This window comes from Castor canadensis, chromosome 6 (genome assembly GCF_047511655.1).
Source record: "Castor canadensis chromosome 6, mCasCan1.hap1v2, whole genome shotgun sequence".
NCBI lineage: Eukaryota > Metazoa > Chordata > Mammalia > Rodentia > Castoridae > Castor > Castor canadensis.
The window spans coordinates 16,942,158-16,961,067 of NC_133391.1; the positions used below are offsets into that span (position 1 = coordinate 16,942,158).

The 18,910-nt window shown below is 42.9% G+C and overlaps 1 protein-coding gene across 3 annotated transcripts in view; it reads right to left on the reverse strand.

The window, feature by feature from the left end:
- Window positions 1-13,312: 13,312 nt before the first annotated feature.
- The window catches only part of Tpst1 (tyrosylprotein sulfotransferase 1), a 153,805-nt gene continuing 148,207 nt past the window's right edge, over window positions 13,313-18,910 (reverse strand). For 2 of the 3 annotated variants that reach the window (XM_074075779.1, XM_020167395.2), the window contains 3 exons: window positions 18,207-18,257; window positions 15,650-15,696; window positions 13,313-13,823 (listed from right to left, as the gene is read on the reverse strand). In XM_074075779.1, the coding sequence (XP_073931880.1) occupies window positions 15,679-15,696; window positions 18,207-18,257 (69 nt within the window). In that variant the 3' untranslated portion in view covers window positions 13,313-13,823; window positions 15,650-15,678. The other variant, XM_074075780.1, reaches the window with a different exon arrangement.

Genomic DNA, 18,910 nt, shown 5'->3' on the forward strand with positions numbered 1-18,910 from the left:
TGTCTTTTCTCCATCATATATTTTTAGCACCTTTGTCAAAGACAAGTTGGTTATAGTTTTGTGGCTTCATATCTGGGTCCTCTATTGTGTTCCACTGGTCTTCATGTCTGTTTTTGTGCCAGTACCATGCTGTTTTTATTGCTATTGCTTTGTAATATAGTTTGAAGTCAGGTATTGTGATACCTCCTGCATTGTTCTTTTGACTGAGTATTGCCTTGGCTATTCGTGGCCTCTTGTGTTTCCATATAAATTTAACGGTAGATTTTTCAATCTCTTTAATGAATGTCATTGGAATTTTGATAGGAATTGCATTAAACATGTAGATTACTTTTGGGAGTATAGACATTTTTACTATGCTGATTCTACCAATCCATGAGCATGGGAGATCTCTCCACTTTCTATAGTCTTCCTCAATCTCTTTCTTCAGAAGTGTATAGTTTTCCTTGTAGAGGTCTTTCACATCCTTTGTTAGATTTACACCTAGGTATTTGATTTTTTTGAGGCTATTGTAAATGGAATTGTTTTCATATATTCTGTTTGTTCATTATTAGTGTATAGAAATGCTAATGATTTTTCTATGTTGATTTTATATCCTGCTACCTTGGCTATAGCTATTGATGGTGTCTAGGAGCTTTTGAGTAGAGTTTTTTGGGTCTTTAAGGTATAGGATCATGTCATTTGCAAATAGGGATATTTTGACAGTTTCTTTACCTATTTGTATTCCTTTTATTCCTTCTTCTTGCCTAATTGCTCTGGCTAGGAATTCCAGCACTGGGTTGAATAGGAGTGGAGATAGTGGGCATCCTTGTCTAGTTCCTGATTTTAGAGGGAATGGTTTCAGTTTTTCTCTGTTAAGTATAATGCTGGCTGTAGGTTTGTCATATATAGATTTTATAATGTTGAGGAACTTTCCTTCTATTCCTAGTTTTCTTAAGAACTTTTATCATGAAATGGTGTTGGATCTTATCAAAGGCTTTTTCTGCATCTATTGAGATGATCAAGTGGTTTTTGTCTTTGCTTCTTTTAATGTGGTTTATTACATTTATTGATTTTCATATGTTGAATCACCCCTGCATTCCTGGGATGAAGCCTACTTGGTCGTGGTGAATAATCTTTTTGATGTGTTATTGAATTCAATTTGCCATTATTTTGTTGAGGATATTTGCGTCAATTTTCATTAAGGAGATTGGCCTATAGTTCTCCTTTTTGGAGGTGTCTTTGCCTGGTTTTGGGATAAGTGTAATACTGGCTTCATAAAATGTGTTTGGCTGTTTTCCTTCCCTTTCTATTTCATGGAACAGTTTAAGGAGGGTTGGTGTCAGTTCTTCTTTAAAGGTCTGATAGAATTCAGCAGAGAATCCATCAGATCCTGGACTTTTCTTTTTGGGGAGACTCTTGATTGCTGCTTCAATTTCATTTTGTGTTATAGATCTATTCAGGTGATTAATTTCCTCTTTTTCAGTTTTGGATGATCATATGTATCTAGAAATCTGTCCATTTCTTTAAAATTTTTGAAGTTGTTTAAATATAGGTTCTTGAAGTAGTCTCTGATGATTTCCTGGACTTCCATGGTGTTTGTTGTTATCTCCCTTTTTGCATTCCTGATTCTACTGATCTGGGTTTTTCCTCTCCTCATTTTAGTCAGGTTTGCCAGGGGTCTGTTGATCTTGTTTATTTTTTCAAAGAACCAACTTTTTGTTTCATTAATTCTTTGTTTGATTTTTTTGGTTTCTATTTCATTGATTTCAGCTCTTATTTTTATTATTTCTCTCCTTCTATTTGTTTTGGGATTTCCTTGATCTTGTTTTTCTGGGAGTTTGATATGTATCATTAGGTGATTGATTTGGGATCTTTCAGTCTTTTTAATATATGCACTCATGGCTATAAACTTTCCTCTCAGGACTGCCTTTGCTGTGTCCCATAGGTTCTGGTAGGTTGTATTTTCATTTTCATTGACTTCCAGGAACGTTTTAATTTCCTCTTTTATTTCATCAGTGACCCATTATTCATTAAGTAATGAGTTATTCAGTTTCCAGCTGTTTGCATGTTTTTTGTCTTTACTTTTGTTGTTGAGTTCTAGTTTTATTGCACTGTGATCAGATAGTACGCATGGCATAATTTCTATTTTCTTATATTTGCTGAGGCTTGCTTTGTGCCCTAGGATATGATCTATTTTGGAGAAGGTTCCATGGGCTGCTGAGAAGAATGTATGTTGTGTAGAAGTTGGATGAAATGTTCTGTAGACATCAAGTAGGTCCATTTGATCTATTGTATATTTTAGATCTAGGATTTCTTTATTGATTTTTTGTTTGGATGACCTATCTATTGATGATAATGGGGTGTTAAAGTCTCCCACAACCACTGTGTTCGAGTTAATATATGCTTTTAGGTCTTTCAGGGTATGTTTGATGAAATTGGGTGCATTGACATTGGGTGCGTATAGGTTGATAATTATTATTTCCTTTTGGTCTATTTCCCCTTTTGTTAGTATGGATTGTCCTTCTTTATCTCGTTTGATCAATGTAGGTTTGAAGTCTACTTTGTCAGAGATAAGTGTTGCTACTCTTGCCTGTTTTGGGGGGCCATTGGCTTGGTAAATCTTCTTCCCAGCCTTTCATCCTAAGCCTGTGCTCATTTCTGTCAGTGAGATGGGTCTCCTGTAAGCAACAAATTGTTGGATCTTCCTTTTTAATCCATTTCATCAAACAGTGCCTTTTGATGGGTGAATTAAGTCCGTTAACATTAAGCGTTAGTACTGATAGGTATGTGGTGATTCCTGTCATTTAGTTGTCTTAGTTGTTTGAAGGTTTGATTGTGTGTACCTAAGTTGAGATTACTACTTTCTTGCTTTTTCTTTTCCTGTAGTTTGGTGCTGCCTGTCCTTTCATGGTTATGTTGGGCTTCACTTTCTATGTGCAGAAGCCCTTGAAGAATCTTTTGTAGTGGTGGCTTTGTGGTCACATATTGTTTTAGTTTCTGCTTATCATGGAAGACTTTTATTGCTCCATCTATTTTGAATGATAGTTTTGCTGGGTAGAGTATCCTGGGGTTGAAGTTATTTTCATTCAGTGACCGGAAGATCTCTCCCCAAGCTCTTCTTGCTTTTAATGTTTCTGTTGAGAAGTCTGCTGTGATTTTGAAGGGTTTACCTTTGTATGTTACTTGTTTTTTCTCTCTTACAGCCTTCAGTATTCTTTCCCTAGTTTCTGAACTTGTTGTTTTAATGATGATATGTTGTGGGGTAGTTCTATTTTGATCTGGTCTGTTTGGTGTTCTGGAGACCTCTGCATCCATATGGGAATAGCTTTCTCTAGATTTAGGAAATTTTCTGTTATTATTTTTGTTGAATATATTTCACATTCCCTTTGCTTGCATCTCTTCTCCTTCTTCGATGCCCATGATTCTCAAGTTTGGTCTTTTGATGGAGTCGGTGAGTTCTTGCATTTTCTTTTCATAGGTCTTGAGTTGTTTAACTAATAGTTCTTCAATTTTTCCTTTAACTACCATTTCATGTTCGAGTTCTGAGATTCTGTCTTCTGTTTGTTCTGTTCTGCTGGATTGGCCTTCCGTTTTGTTTTGCAATTTTGTTTCATTCTTTTTTCTGAGGTTTTCCATATCCTGGGTCATTTCCTCTTTAATGTTGTCTATTTTTGTCCTGAGTTCATTTATCTCTTTATTAATCATGTTCTCTGTTTCACTTTGGTGTTTATACAGTGCTTCTATGGTTTCCTTTATTTCTTCTTTTGCTTTTCCAAATTCTCTATTTTTGTTGTCTTGGAATTTCTTGAGTGTCTCCTGTACATTTTGGTTGACCCTATCCAGTATCATCTCTATAAAATTCTCATTGAGTACCTGTAGTATTTCTTCTTTTAGATTATTCTTGTGGGCTTCATTGGGTTCTTTAGCATAGTTTATCTTCATTTTCTTGGAGTCTGGATCTGAGTATCTGTTTTCTTCATTTCCCTCTGGTTCCTGTACTAATTTTTTGCTGTGGGGAAACTGGTTTCCCTGTTTTTTCTGTCTTCCCATCATTGCCCTTGGTGTTATTACTGTCCCTGTACTGTGTGCAATTAAGTATTTTCTAGCTTGTAATAATAGCACTGGTGATATTTAGAATGGAAGGGTAGAGGAGATGGAAAGCAAAGAAGTTAAAGGAAAAGGGAAAAACATAAACAAGTAGAAAAAACAAAACAAAGAAACAAACAAAAAAGTTTCAAAGATATAAACAGGGAGAGATAGTGTACCAATCAACCGTAAGCTGAACAGGCATTAGAAAGATAGAGGAGTGAAAATAAAAAATAAATAAATAAAAATAAAAAATAAATGAAAAAATATATATAAAATTTAAAAATAAAAAATAAATAAATAAAATAAATTTTAAAAAATCTCCAAGTTCAAATGCAATAAAGTTTCAGTCTTAATAATTTTGGTGTTCATCCCTCAGCCTCCAATCCTGGAGATGGTGCCTCAGAAGTAGTTCTGTGGTTGTCTCATCAAAGGGGAAAAAGACTGGAAAAACCAAAATAAAACAAAACCACACAAAACAAACAAACAAAAAAACCCACAGTGTCCCAAGTTCAAATGCAATACAATTTCAGTAAGTTTTCAGTATGCAGGTGTAGTTCGATTGTTGTCTCGTCAAAGGTAGGGAGAGAGAAAAAAAAGAGTCTGGAGACAGGTCTGTGAATGGCTATCTGCGGTGTGGCTTGCCTGCCCACTGCTGTCAGCCTGCTGTAGCTGGAGGCTAGCAGATCTCAGGGGTGAGCTTAACACTCACCCAGCCTTTTAGTCTGTGATTTGTTTCTAGGTAGGGTCCTACTAACTAACTTTGCAGGGAATGGCTTTGAACTTCAGATTTTCCTGCCTCCACCTCCTGAGTAGCTGCAATTATAGAAGTGCACCACCATGCACAGCTTGAACTTTTATGTCAGATCACGTCAATTCCCCAATTTGAAGGTCACCCATCCTCTCTTCCTCCCCTCCTTATCTTCTTTCCTTCCCTTCCTCCCTCCCTTCCTTCCTTCCGTTTGTCCCTTCCCTCCCTTTTCTTTCCTCTCTCTTTCCTCCCCTTCCCTCCTCTTCCTTTTCCTTCCCTTCCCTTTCCCCTGCCTCTTCCCATGCCCCTTCTCTCTCTCCTTTTCTTCTTCCTTCTTTCTGGTGCTAGAGAGCTAACTGAGGCCTTGGCCTTGGCACATGCTAAGCACATGCTCTAACACTGAACTACACCCCTAGTCCAAGGCAACCTGACTTCTCAAGGCAGGTGAAGAAAAGCCTTGGTTCAGAGTGACATTAGGAAAATGAGCAGAAAGGAAGAAAAACAGCAAGAAATTTTTCTGCCAAAGAGTTTGGAGAGGCAGGTGCAGTGGCTCATGCCTGTAATCCCAGCAACTCAGGAGGCAGAGATCAGGAGGATCTAGGTTCCAGGCCAGCCCAAGCAAATAGTTCCTGAGACCCTATCTCCAAAAAATCCATCACAAAAAAGGGCTGGTGGAGTGGTAGAGCTCCTGCTTAGCAAGCGTGAGGCCCTGAGTTCAAGCCCCAGCACTGCCAAAAGAAAAAGAAAAAAAGTTTGGCACTTTAACTCTTAATGTGTATCTTCACATATCTTGTCTTCCATCTCTGCAATGCCCAGCTCACTTGCTGAAGACTGACAGACTTGGGTCCTTAAGGGAGATGGAAGGGGCAGGGGGCGTGGCTCACATGGAAGAGTGAGCAAGCATGCAGACGGCCCAGGGTTCAAGACCCTTCCTCACTCTAGGAAGTGCCCCTCTCCAGCCAATGGCAGCTCGGCTTTTATTGCAGTCATGGAAGCTCTGGGGTGCACCGAACTTCCTCAGCCTCCTACCCTCTCCCTCAAGCTCCCTTTGTGAAGACTCCCCCCAGCTTGGAAGGAAGAGTTTCCTTTCTGGCCTTAAGGCCAAGGCCTCCAACTGGAGGCTCCTGCTGCCTTGCTTTTCCAGGATCTACCCTCTTCAGGTTAGCAGTCCCTTCCTTGTGTATTCAGTGTTTCTGAGGTTATTTGCTCTGCTGCTGTTTATTTATTTTTGCAGTACCAGAGTTTGAACTCAGGGCCTGCATCTTGAGCCACTCCACCCACCCTTTTTTGTGTTGTTTTTTTTTTCCAAGATACTTGCCCAATTCTAGCTTTGAACTGTGATTCTCCTGATCTCTGCCTCCTGAGTAGCTGGGATTACAGATGTCACCACCAGCGCTGGTCTTGTTTCTCTATTTTATATGTCGCTTTCTCCCCTTCCAAATAAGCAAACATGTCACCAATCCTGCACTCTTTCCTGGGTTGGTAGCACATCCTCTGGCCCTCTGTAGTCAGTATCTTCTGTCTTCCATCTCCCCCAGGCCACTGTGCACCTCCTTATGGCCAAAGCCAACTCTTTGTCTTCTTGGCTGATTTTTCTTTCTAGACCCCTTCCTCCTATAAATCCCACAACCCTCCTCTGCCCGTCCTTTGCTCTCCCTGTGCCTCCCACCTCCTTTGCAGAGTCTGTCCCCCCTCTCATTAGTCTTTTTTTTTTTTTTTTTTTGGCAGTACTGGAGTTTGAACTCAGGACCTCACACTTGCTAGGCTGGTGCTCTACCACTTGAACCACACCCCTGGCCCTTTTTGCTGTGGTTATTTGTAAGATAGGGTCTCGTGTTTTTGCCTGGGCTGGCCCTGCACCACAATCGTACTCTTTGTGCTTCTATGAGTAACTGGAATGACAGGTGTGCACTTGTATTGTGACAGCTTTTATTGGTTGAGATGGAATCTCACTCCCTTTTTTGCCTGGGCTGGTCTCAAACCACAATCCTCTGGATCTCTGCCTCTTGAGTAGTTGGTATTATAGCTGTGAGCCACCACACATGGCTGCAAAATTAGCCCTTGGCTTGCTTCATTTCCTGTTGTACATGTGCTGTCAAAATGATTTTGTCCTATGGTATCTACTGCCATCTGTACATTAAAGATGCCCCAAATTGAGCAGGGTGCCAGTGGCTCATGCCTGCAATCCTAGCTACTTACAAGGCAGAGATCAGGAGTATTAAGGTTTGAATCCAGCCTTGGACAAATAGCTCAGGAGACCCTATTTTGAAAAAATCCAATACCAAAAAGGGCTGACAGGGAGGTTCAAGTGCTAGAACATCTGCCTAGCAAGTGTGAGGCAGATGTTCAAACCACAGTACCACCAAAAAACCAAAAAAAAACAAAGCTTGTCTTGTCTACAGAGCCACCGGCTGGCAACCCATCGCAGCTCCCCTCAGCTCGGCCCACCACCACTTCGTTGATCATCGCTACTTCTTACCTGGAACTTCTTTCTATTGTCTGCTTGGTAAAGGCGCTGGGAGCTTAGATTGGAGCCTCACCTCTTTCCCGACCCCCTCTGAAGTGTTGCCACGCCAGTGCTGGGAGCTTGAAATGTAAAAGGGGTTTTCCCAGAATCCCTTGTGTCCTGGGTCCATGGTGGCCCTTGAGGTACGGAGGGCAGGAGTGAACACAGAATGGAAGAGCACACTCCCTGCTCTTTCTGTTGGCAAGCTGTGGCCACAGCAGAGCTCCCAATGCTGGTCTCCAGCTTCCTAACATCAGAAGGCAGGGTAGGTCTACAGCCATACCACCCTGAATGTGCCCAATCTCACCAGAAGGCAAGGTAGACAGGTTCGTTTTGCTGTTCTGTTCATCTGTGGGATATCTCCAAAGTCTAGTTCAGTGCCTGGCACATCATAGGAGCCCAATTAATGACTATGTGATTTTGGTAGGTCATATTTAAATAATTACCTCTCTCCACAGTTTTTTATCATCTATTTTATTGATAGTTATTAGTATATAGACACAGGCATTGCTGCTAAGATGACAGAGACAGGAATTGCCAGGGTGTCATTATGCTGGGCCAGTGGGAAGAACCCCAAGTTGTCATGGGTTCTAGGGATCTTATCAGAGCAAAATATTAAAGGGGTGCTCTTTGTTGTGGGGTGCTCACTGGTCATCTTGGACATTCTTTTTTTTTTTTTTTTTTTAGTGGTATTGGCAGGCACTCTACCATTTGAGCCACTCCACCAGTCCTTTTTTTGTGATGGGTTTTTTTGAGATAGGGTCTCTCTAACTATTTACCCAGGCTGGCCTTGAACTGTGATTTTTCCTGATCTCTGCCTCCTGAGTAGCTAGGATTACAGGCATGAGCACAGATGCCTGGCTCTGGTCCTTTCAAGTAAGCCCCTGTCCCAGTGACTTCTGGTGGTCAAATCCTACTGGTGGGTGGGCAGGCACTGCAGAGCCACTTCCTCCAGTCCCCCCTCAGTTCATGCCCAGTTCACATGGCATTTCCAGTTCTCTATCAGTTCAGGTTCCACAACTGCACAGTTAAATACCTACCGCCTTAATATGAAAAGAATGTAGCTGGAAATATAACTCCCACCTCCTGACAAAGTGCACCCTGTCTCCTAATGTCCCCATCTTTAGGGGCCTCCATAGTACTGCACAGCTGTTCTCTTCCCAGGCGTCTCTACCCACTTACAGGCCGCATTGGACTTGATTCTGGGAGGAGCCTGCTTGTTTTGGAGGTGGGAAGAGAGGCGGGACAGGGGACAACTTGTTGTCTGGGGGCTTCCAGCTCTTCTGTTCTTTTGACATGTCTTTAGAATTGCCAGCTGAGAGTTCTTTGGTTGGTTAGAAGCTTTAAGGTATAGTGAAATACTGGTCCCAAGGCAATAGAGGGTTAAAATAATCTGTAAGAGCAGAAATCAGCAAACATTTTCTGTAAAGGGCCATTTAATAAACATTCTTAGGCTTGGCAGGCCATAGTGTTTGTCTCAGCAATTCAGTGCTGTCACTGCAAACAGAGAGCAAACACAGTCAAGAAAGAAGAGAACAACACCTGTGACCAGATTTGGTTCACTGGTCATACTTTGCCAATCCCTGCACAGGAAATAAATACCAACCTCCTTGTCATCTTTCCAGATCAGCTGCATCTAAATGTCCTAGTACTCTGCTTTGTTCCTGATTCAAGTTGCAATTAGTAATTTGTGAAAAGCAATGCGTAGCCAAGTCTTGCTCTTTTTTTTTTTTCTTTCTTGCAGTGCCTGGAATTGAACCCAGGGCCTTTAACATGGTAAGCAAGCTGTTTACTGCTGAGTTATAGCCCAAGCTCTTCCAAGTCTTCACTTTATTAATATCACTCATTTGTCATCAAAAGAGTCATTAGAAAATAAACGAGTTCAATTTGTCAGGTGTGGTGGCACACACCCGTAATCTCAGCATTCAGGAGGCTGAGGCAGGAGAATCAACACTTTAAGGCCAGCCTGGACTACACAGCAGGACTGTCTCAAAAAAAAAGGTTCAAGGCTGGCAGAGTTAAGGTGGCATAGCAAGCATGAGGCCCTGAGTTCAAATCCAAGTACCGCAAAATAAATAAAGGTTCAGAGTTGGGCACCATGTTATCTGCCTGTAATCCCGGCTACTTAAGCGGCTGAGGCAGGAGGATCAGAAGTTTCAAGTCAGCCTGACAACTTAGTGAGTCCTCCCTCAAAACAATGTTTCCATATTAAATGCCTTTGGGACCTCAAATTTTCATTTTATATACAGTGAACATTTTTCTGTGTTAAATATTTTCCTGCAACATCATATTTATTAGCTGGCAGCCTAATAAACATGGACGCACCATGCTTAAATTAACATTAGGTTGTTTCCAATTTTTGTCCTTATAAACACCACTGCTATGGACATTTTTGTAGAGAAAGCTTTCAATACATTCCTGATAGACTTCTTTCAAGTCCAAAACTTTTTCATAGGTTCTGCAGTTATTCTGTTTGGCCAACAGAGGGCATTTTCAGCTTTCTGTCTCTGAGCCAGGCCATGAAGCTATATCTACAGTACATAAAAATAAAAAAGTGGTTTCACTGTGAACATGACTCAATTTTTGGATCTTCAGGAACAACCAACAGAGTCCAAAGAGAGAATAAAGGTCATCTATTTTTCAAACAAGATTAAACACACCACATACCCAACCCTTGGAGTAACAAGCTGTTTTGTTAAGATTTAAACCCCAAAGGAGTAAAACTCTCTTTTGTCCAGTTCAGAGTAACTAAGGGAGTGTTCTCTCCTTTATTGTGAAGACACAGATCTCTGTAGAAGATTTCTCTGAACTGTGACAAATTAGAGGGAAAGCAACTCAATCCCGAAAACACTGTGCCTAAGAAAAACCAGACGGTCTCAGGATTTGTAGTTCCCAAAAACACTGATTTTTTTTTTCTTTTTCCTTTTTTTGGTGATAGTGGAGTATGGCATCTGTATGATTTTTCTTTCTTTTTTTTGAAGATAGAATCTCAACTATGTACCTCAGGCTGGCCCAGAACTCACAATCCTGCCTCAGCCTCTAGAGTGCTAGGATTACAGGCCTCTGCTACCACCTCTATGTCAAAGTTTTCTACAAAGGAAGAAGTTTAAAAATTTCTAAACAGATAATTTATAAGAGAAAACAATGGATAAGGGGCCTGGGGCTGGTGGAGTGGCTCAAGTGGTAGAGCGCCTGCCTAGCAAGTGTGAGGCCGTGAGTTCAAACCTCAGGACTACCCAAAAAAAAAAAAAAGTCAGAAGGGAACTGAACTTGCCTATCTAACATACATTCAGTGCAAAATCTTCCATTTTAAATTTTGAGTAGAGATTTTTGAATTTATATTATAATTATTATTTTGCCTCTCATCTCAAGTAGTGTGTCAGATCAAGCAAGGCTGTCTCAGAACCATAACACTACACAGGAAGATGTGTTTTGTTTTTCTCTGACACTTTCTACCACTGTTCTTCAAATACAGCCCTATAGAACTTCACATCCAGCTCTTAGAAACATAGACTTTTTTTTTATTTTTGGTACTTCTGGGGTTTGAACTCAGGGCTTCCTGCCTGCAAGCAGGCGCTCTACCACTTGAGCCATGTTTCCTACCCAGAAGTACCAATTTTGAGGTAATACTGAAGTCTTGCCTAGCCTACTTCTTACCTAGATCAACCAGCTAGTTTTTTGTAGATAATACTGTAAATTTTGTTAGGTTATGGTTGAAATAAGTGCTTTTGTCTATTTTTCTTGATTTTCACCAAGATCACAAAGTCTTAAGGGCAGCTGGTCTGCCTACATTTCTCGGCATACCCAAATATGCCCACCAAATTACTAAGTACTGGGGGGTACTTACAAAGCTGTCACTAGACACTAATGTTGAGTTTCCATTCTTGTGCACAGATGATCGTTAAGAGGGAGACTAATAGTTAAGCACAGGCGCCAGAGCCAGGCTGCCTGTGTTTGTGGCCGGACCCATCCGTCGCTTCCTGGCTGGACAACCCTGAGCAAGCACTTTATTTCCCTGAGCCAATGTTTCATCGTCTACCACCTACCCAGAAGGGAGATCAGGAGGATTAAATGTTGGGATGTGATGGTCTTCTCTCCCCTTCTGATCGCTCTACTGGGGTAAATGACCTCTGGCCCCCAAAGCTGAGGAAACAAGCAGTATCTACCCATCTATCTACATACCTATCTATTGAGCATTATATAAAGTTGGTTTTCCTGCTATTTGGAGGTTGAAGCAGATGACCAAGACTTCACAAGGAAACTTAAGATGGGTGAGCCCTTCTGAGGCAGAAACTTCCCAGGTGGAGTGAGATGTGGTGTAGACAATGAAGAGAACGGGAGCCAGGAGTTTAGAGGTTTATATGTAACTAGTATAAGCAATCAAATTTGGTTTAGGAGAAAAGGAGTGACTTAAAACACAGTGGTGTAGCCAAGCACAGTGGCTCATGCCTGTAATCCTAGCTACTCAAGAGGCTGAGATCGGGAGGATGGCAATTTAGGTCAGTTTGAGCAAAAAGTTCATGAGACCCCACCTCAACCACTGGCTGGGCATGGTGGTGAGCACGTGTCATCTGAACTATGCGGGCTATCTCAAAAATAACCAACGCAGGACTGGTGGAGAGGCTCAAGTGGTAGAGCGCCTGTCTAGCAAATATGATGCCCTGAGTTCAAACCACAGTACTGCCAAAAAAACAAAAATTCAATGCAAAAAGGGTTGGTGAAGTGGCTCAGGCGGTAGAGCACCTGCCCAGCAAGCACAAGGATCGAAGTTCAATACCCAGACTACCTAAAACAAAACCAAAAGCCCATAGTGTTGAACATACGGCCAATCTGGCAGCAGCGTTGATTTTAAATTGAGGGAGATAGGGCTGGGGAGTCCCATGGAAAGGATATTCACTCAGGCTTAGACCTGAGTACCAGGTCACTGTGGCACTAGCAGGGGTAGGGGTGGATTGTGAGTGAGTTAAGCTGGACGAGCCTCAGTCTCCTTATCTGTAAATGGGACGTATGTAAGGAGGCTCCTGGGAAGATTAATCACTCATCAAGCATTTTACTGGGTTTCTAGAAATTTCTAATTTGCTAGGTGCCAAGACAAGAAAAGACACAGCCTGTCTTCCAGGAACTATCTAGTAGGAGAGTGAACAGAAAGTCAATACGGGGATGAAAAGTTGCAGGTGCTGAGTACTGTGAGGAAGCCAGACAGGAGGGGATGCACTCTGATTCAGGAGGTCAGGGAAGTTGTTTCTGAAGAAGGAGAACGCACAGAGTTCAGAGGAGAAGGTAGTGCCAGGCAAGGAGCAGAGGGCAAGCACTGCAGGACAGACCCACATGCATAGGGAATACAGTGAGAAGAGCCAGCCAAGGGCTGGGACCGTCTCAAGGGGACTCTGGCTGTTCTGCAGGAGCCACTTGGGAGTTTTAGATGGGGAGAGCAGGGGGCAAGATTTGGAACAGGGATACTGTTGGGAGGGTGTCTGTTGTAATAGTGGTGGGTGGTGATGTTTCAGGGAGGGGCAGAGGCACTGGAGGGAAGTGGATGGTTCAAGGAATACTTGGAAAGCAGGAACAAAGATCTTGCACATGGATGTGAAGAGGGAGGAAAAGGGGGAAGCCAAGTATGACCCTGAGGTTTCTGGCTGCATGACAGGGGAGAAAAGATTGCAGTTAGTGACATGGATGTGACAGGTTTTGGGGGCCTGGATCACAGGTCAGATACCCCACACATGGAACTCAATGGGATGAGTTCACCTCTTCATTGTGTTCCATAGTAGTGGCTTCTAGAAAACAGCTGGAAACAATAACTATTCTGTCCTTAAATACAGTGTGTCCCTCTGAAATAAATTACAGAAAAACCTACTAAGAAATGACAGTGCCCAGTTACATCTACAAGGCAGCCAATGGAAGGGACTCTGGTTTAACTGATTGCTATCTGATGAGGGCTTTTGTGTCCCTGAAATGCTGTTAATGAAAACACGTAACTACTAGAGTGCTTCCCATTTAAAGCTTTTATTTTGAAAAATAAAATACAAAAGTTATTAAGTTGTAAATGTATACGGTAATTTCCCAACCTCTCAGAAACAATACAATGAATTATTTAAATAATTAAGATATTCAGTATTATCCACATCAGTACATTTAAACGGCATGAGTGCTCTATGAAACACTGGAACACGTAGACAACCTAGTCCAAAATGAAATGCCCAGTTTTGCTCACGGAATGCCATTTTTAAGCCGCCCCTTGAACACAAAGTCTGGAATCTGGAGGAAGAGGGGGTACAAGAGCAGTTGTAGCAGAAGCACAAGCCCCCTGGGCTCTTCTCCATGGGGCTGTGGTGTCACTGGTAAGAGTGCCTTGCTCAGGAATCAGGTGTGTGACACCTCCACCCCTCAGTGAGAGGAGGTTGGTGAAGAACAGGAGCCATGCACACATCCCACTGCTCTTAGGAGGGGTTGAGGGCCACGCTAGGAAGTTCCCTTCCATTCAAAAGGCAGCAGTTTCTCCTAGACAAACAGAAAGTGGTTCAGGGGGTCACAGTCTGCCCTGCCTGCATCATGCCCTGCTCCTCCCTGCAGTTCAAGGGTAGAGGACAGAGAAGACACAGTGGCCTGGTCTCTGTGGCAGCGGCGAGAAGCACACCCTACCTCAGCCAAGTAACTCCTAGTGCAAAACAAGCAGTGACAGTCACAGCAAGGGCCGCCATCACCTGCAGCTGGAGCTGCCCCAGGCCGCATGCTGACTCGTCTTCACATGAGAACGTGCACACTATGGTTCTTTTAAAGCAGCTTCAGAGAACACGGTCACTGTTCCTCAATGTCAGAGGCGTGCACAAGACAAGAGGGAAGTCCCCAGCTCCTTCTCACTGCAGGTGGGCACCACAGGCCTCAACAGCAAGCCAGGGTGAGAGTCCACTGTGGGAGCCTGGGGTCAGCGAATACTGCCATCTGTCTCATCAAACAGCTGGACAGTAAATGAGTCCGTGTTTGTGCTGGTGTGGGAAGAGCATTACCTGTATGTTCTGAAAGGCTTTGGATGAATAAAATGACCCCATGTCTGTCGACTGATGTCGACAGAGCATAAGCTTCTTAGTAAAAAGGCCACTGTAATATCAGCTCACATTTCATATCCCATGATTACGAAATAGCAGTGTCCAAGTGACAGCAAGTCACAAAAACCTCCCAGATTACCCAGCTTCAGTACTCTCATGTAGTACAACACGGAGCACCCTCTCTTCCATGTGGCTGTGAGAACTGAATGAGATTTCCCATCATTTTGTCAGTATAACTTATATATGTAAAATACTGGCATGGAGTGCATGCTTAGTACATGGTTACTAATTACATAAAATAGAAATCAGCAAGCAAAACTATGAATATCAGTATCAGAGGGTTTTTGGTGGCACTGAGGTTTGAACTCAGGGCCTTATGCTTGTGTGCCTTGCTCTGACACTTCAGCCACACCTCCAGCCCTTCAGATTTTTAGAAAAGCTTCAAAGTTCCAAACTATCTAAAGCACTGCCACATTGTTCAGAGCAAAACAGAACTTTAACAAAGTACAGGAGAGTGTGAGCTCTGAGCAGCTGTTAGGAGGTCTGGTTTAGAAACCAGCTTTGCCACCACCGAGCAAGCTGGTGTTCCTGGATGCAGCTGATGATGGGCAGTACTTGGCTATAAAGGGGTCTGGGAAGGCACAGCTGGCCTAGCTCCCCTGGAGCCCTCAGCCACACAGTAACAATGCAGTTTACAAACATAACACACCATAATACATTAGAATGAGCCAGGCCCGACCTGAAAAATCAACAAACAAAAAAAAAATTTGTGTATATGCGTTTGTGTGTGCACATGCACCCACATGCATGCAAAAACCTATGCAAATACAACCCAGAGAAAACAGCAGAAGCCATGGCTGGAAGCCAGGAGACAGTGCTCTTCAGCTCCAGGTTCTGCTCGCTCTGAGGCACAGCCTGCACAAATGACCTGCTCTGTCTCCTCATGAGCAAACAGGTGATTGGGTTTCAGTGCTGCCAGGTCCCTTCAGCTGACATCTGTTACCATTTTCAACCCCTCTTCAGAATGAAAACTATGTCTGTGCTCATTCTGCCAGGCTTTGAAGACACTGTTATGGTTAAATGGTTAAATTGGCACTAATTGCTCATTAATATCCTCTTCATCGTCCAGATGAAGAGATTAAGACCCAGAGTCAAGTAATTGGCTCAATGCCACACAGCGAGTGTCAGCCACCCCAGAAAGGTGCCCTCTCCTCAGGCCACACTGCCTCCTCTGACAGCCCAAGTGGGAAACCCCAACCCCGCGACCTCCATCAAGCTCACCTGGGGAGAGAAGGCCACTCCAGGCTGTGCTACTGCACTTGCTCGGTCTGTTGAAGGAAGCACAGGCAGGGTGTTGAGAAGTCTGTGAGGCGCCAGCAGCGTCAGGCATGCATGCCCTCTGCTCAGACTTGCAAAAAGCCTGGTCTACAACTGCTGGGTAATAAGGATCGGCCTTTCCCCGAGCTCCAGGAAGGACACAGGCCCTCAGAATTTCCCGAGCTCCAGGAGCCCGTTGGTCACACCTGAGCACATGCTAAGAGATGAGGACACTCAGGATAACCAAGCTCCAGGGGAACTCTGGTGCTGAATCAAGGGAGCTTCCTGGCTGTGAGCACTCCATGTGCTGGGAAGGCAGAATGCCCATCCTGGGGGCAGGCCTTGTGTCTCTTCATCTGCCAGCTCTGATATGTATCCTTTACAGTAAAACTGAAATTGCAGGTGGGGTGCTTCCCTGAGTTCTGCCAGCCTTTCTAGCTAGGTATCAAATCCACAACAGTGCTGTGGGTTTCCGTCTCTCAGGTAAACCACAATCCTCCCCAGACCTCTAGAACATGCTGCATTAACCAAAGCTGACCCCACAATGGGGTTCTAAGGTGTCTCCCAGGCTCTTGTCCTTGAAAAATGTCTTTTTCTTATTGATTTGTAGGAATTGTCTACATTCTACAAATGAGTCCTTTGTTTTAAATATTTTCTCCTTTTTCTCAGTGGTACTGAGGCTTGAACTGAGGGTTTCATGCTTGCTAGGCAGGTGCTCCACCACTTGAGCCACTCCCTAGATGGTTTTTAATAAGTAAATACTCTTATTTATATTTAATAAATAACTAGTCTCAATTCTAATGTGGCAACTTGTCCATCTTTAAATTAACAATTAGCACTTTTATGACTTAAATCTTTTCCTCTTCAGGTCATGAAAATACTCTCCTGTATATCTTACAACAATTTCATTGTTCCTTCTTTCACAGTTAGGTCTGTAATCTACCTGGAAATGACTTGTGTATGCTGTAGAGCATGGGTGTCCCTTGAATTTTACTCTCAAATTCCTTTTTTTTCCTCTTTTGGGTGGTACTGGGGTTTGAATTCAGGAACTCTCACTTGTGAGGCAGGTGCTCTACTGCTTGAGCCATGCTCCTTTTTGCTTTAGTTATTTTTCAGATAGAGTCTCCCGTTTCTTTTTGCCAAACTGGTCCTGGATTACTGGGATTAAAGACTTGCTCCACCACATCCAGCATTTTTGTTGAGTTGGGTCTCAACGTTTTGCCAGGGGTGGTCTTGAACTGTTTATCCTCCCAATTTCTGTCTCCTGAGTATCTGTGGGCAAACGTGCCTAGCCTTCAAATTCCCTTTTTTGACTTCTTCAGACTTATTATGAGAACCATTCCTTCAAGCCTGCCTCCATTTACATAGTCCCATGAGGGATTCCACCCAGGTTCTTAGGACATGACCATAACCAGCCTGTGTACGGGGCCCTGCACCCCTCTGTCTGCAGAAGTTGATCAGTCTTGAAGATTGCAGGAGTTCCTTGAGAAGACTTTCTTTTCTAACTCCTGAGGACTTTAATTTCTTACTCTAACAGATACTCAGTAAACATGTGCTGAATGAATGAAATGAATGCATGAACACTAAGCTTGGGCTAATAAGAATATGCCTTGAAAGTTCTCTGAAATTCTCTAGCAATGTGTCTCAGTCCCTGATGGCTGCTATCACAATGGGTAGCTCAGACAAAGCCCGTCTCTGGTGTGAGACACGCAGCCCATTCAGTTCCTTCACAATCAACACAACTTCACACAAGCCTGGGAGGTGGTGCCTCCCTCACCAGTTCCATATCTGGAACCTTTCTAGACTGAGTCTAGTACTGAGTCTTGTTAGCCTAGAGACAATGCACACGTTCACTGTGTGGGAAGGGAAGTGTGGACCTCTCCACAGGATGACCCGAGATGGTCAGAGGCTGCTCTAGACATCAGCCATAATACTCTCTGCTTTTCTCCAGCTCAGGAAACAAATAGAATGCATGTGAGTGTGACTTTACAGGTACAATTCTGGATTGGAATGAATTAATTTTTAAAAGAGTACAAGTTACAAGCTTCAAACTCTCACCAGTCTCTCTGAGGGCCAACGGCTATGTACAAAACATATTCATAAGTCTTCTAGTTTGCAAGTAAGAAAACTTAAGAGACAATGGATGTGAATGTAGTAAGAACAAAGAGAGTGGGTGGACATTTTTATTACAAATTAGATCATCAGGAGGCTGGGCAGATTCATCAAGACACACCCTTGATGTGAAGTATTGTGTGGCTTGTGTGTGACATCAAACAATTAAATTCTGTTATCAATAAACAACTTCTGTAGTTTTGGAAGACATTGAACTCTCTGAAATTAAGACTGTTGAATTATTAAATCAGCATACTAGACACAATCTTTCCACCACCAACACATATTGTTATCTTTTTTCTAATTTTCTTTATTTTTGTCTTTTTAATTTCTCTTTAAAAGACTGCTTTTATGTTAGGAGCCCACCTCTTAGACAGCAAGAGGAAGAAACAGACACAGTATACAGTACCTGGGGATTTTCTTTAAGAAAATCAGGTAGCTGAAATTCTCCTTTGTAGACCTGGAAAAAAGTAAAGCAAAAGTTAGCTGAGGAAGACAGGTACCATCAGCTTCAGTTCAGGGCCCCTATAATAGCACCTGGGAGTGACTGGGTTACTGCTGTATTATGTGAGTTTGGAATGGAAGAGAAGCCAGCAGGGCAGGACTGAGTGAAATCACCATTCATCCTGCTCCCCTGCTGCGTGACTGCCTGAGTGCTCTGGGTGGGCTGGCCAGGGCAGGGCTCATATCAGCTGGGGAAGAAAAAAACAAAAGCACCCAGACATGCCTAGTCCCAGCAGTATTAGCTGAGAGAAAGCAAGTCCCAGGCAACATTGTCAGGTGGCCATCACGAGATTCACACGGCTTAGGGACAAACACCTTCTGGCTGCCTCCTGAGTCTCCACGGTTACAACTTTACTTTCCTCAGTTTACTCCATGTTCCTATGATGATGTGAGTATTAAATGATTCTTAAAGTAGCATCTGCTTTAACTTCATCAAATATTATACAAAACTTTTTCAAGCCAGGTACTAGTGGCTCACACCTATAATGCTAGCTATTTGGGAGGCTGAGATTGGGAGGATTGAAGTTTGAGGCCAATCTGGGCAAATAGTTGTCAGGATCCCATCTCCAAAATAAACAGAGCAAAATGGCCTGGTAGTAGAGCACCTGC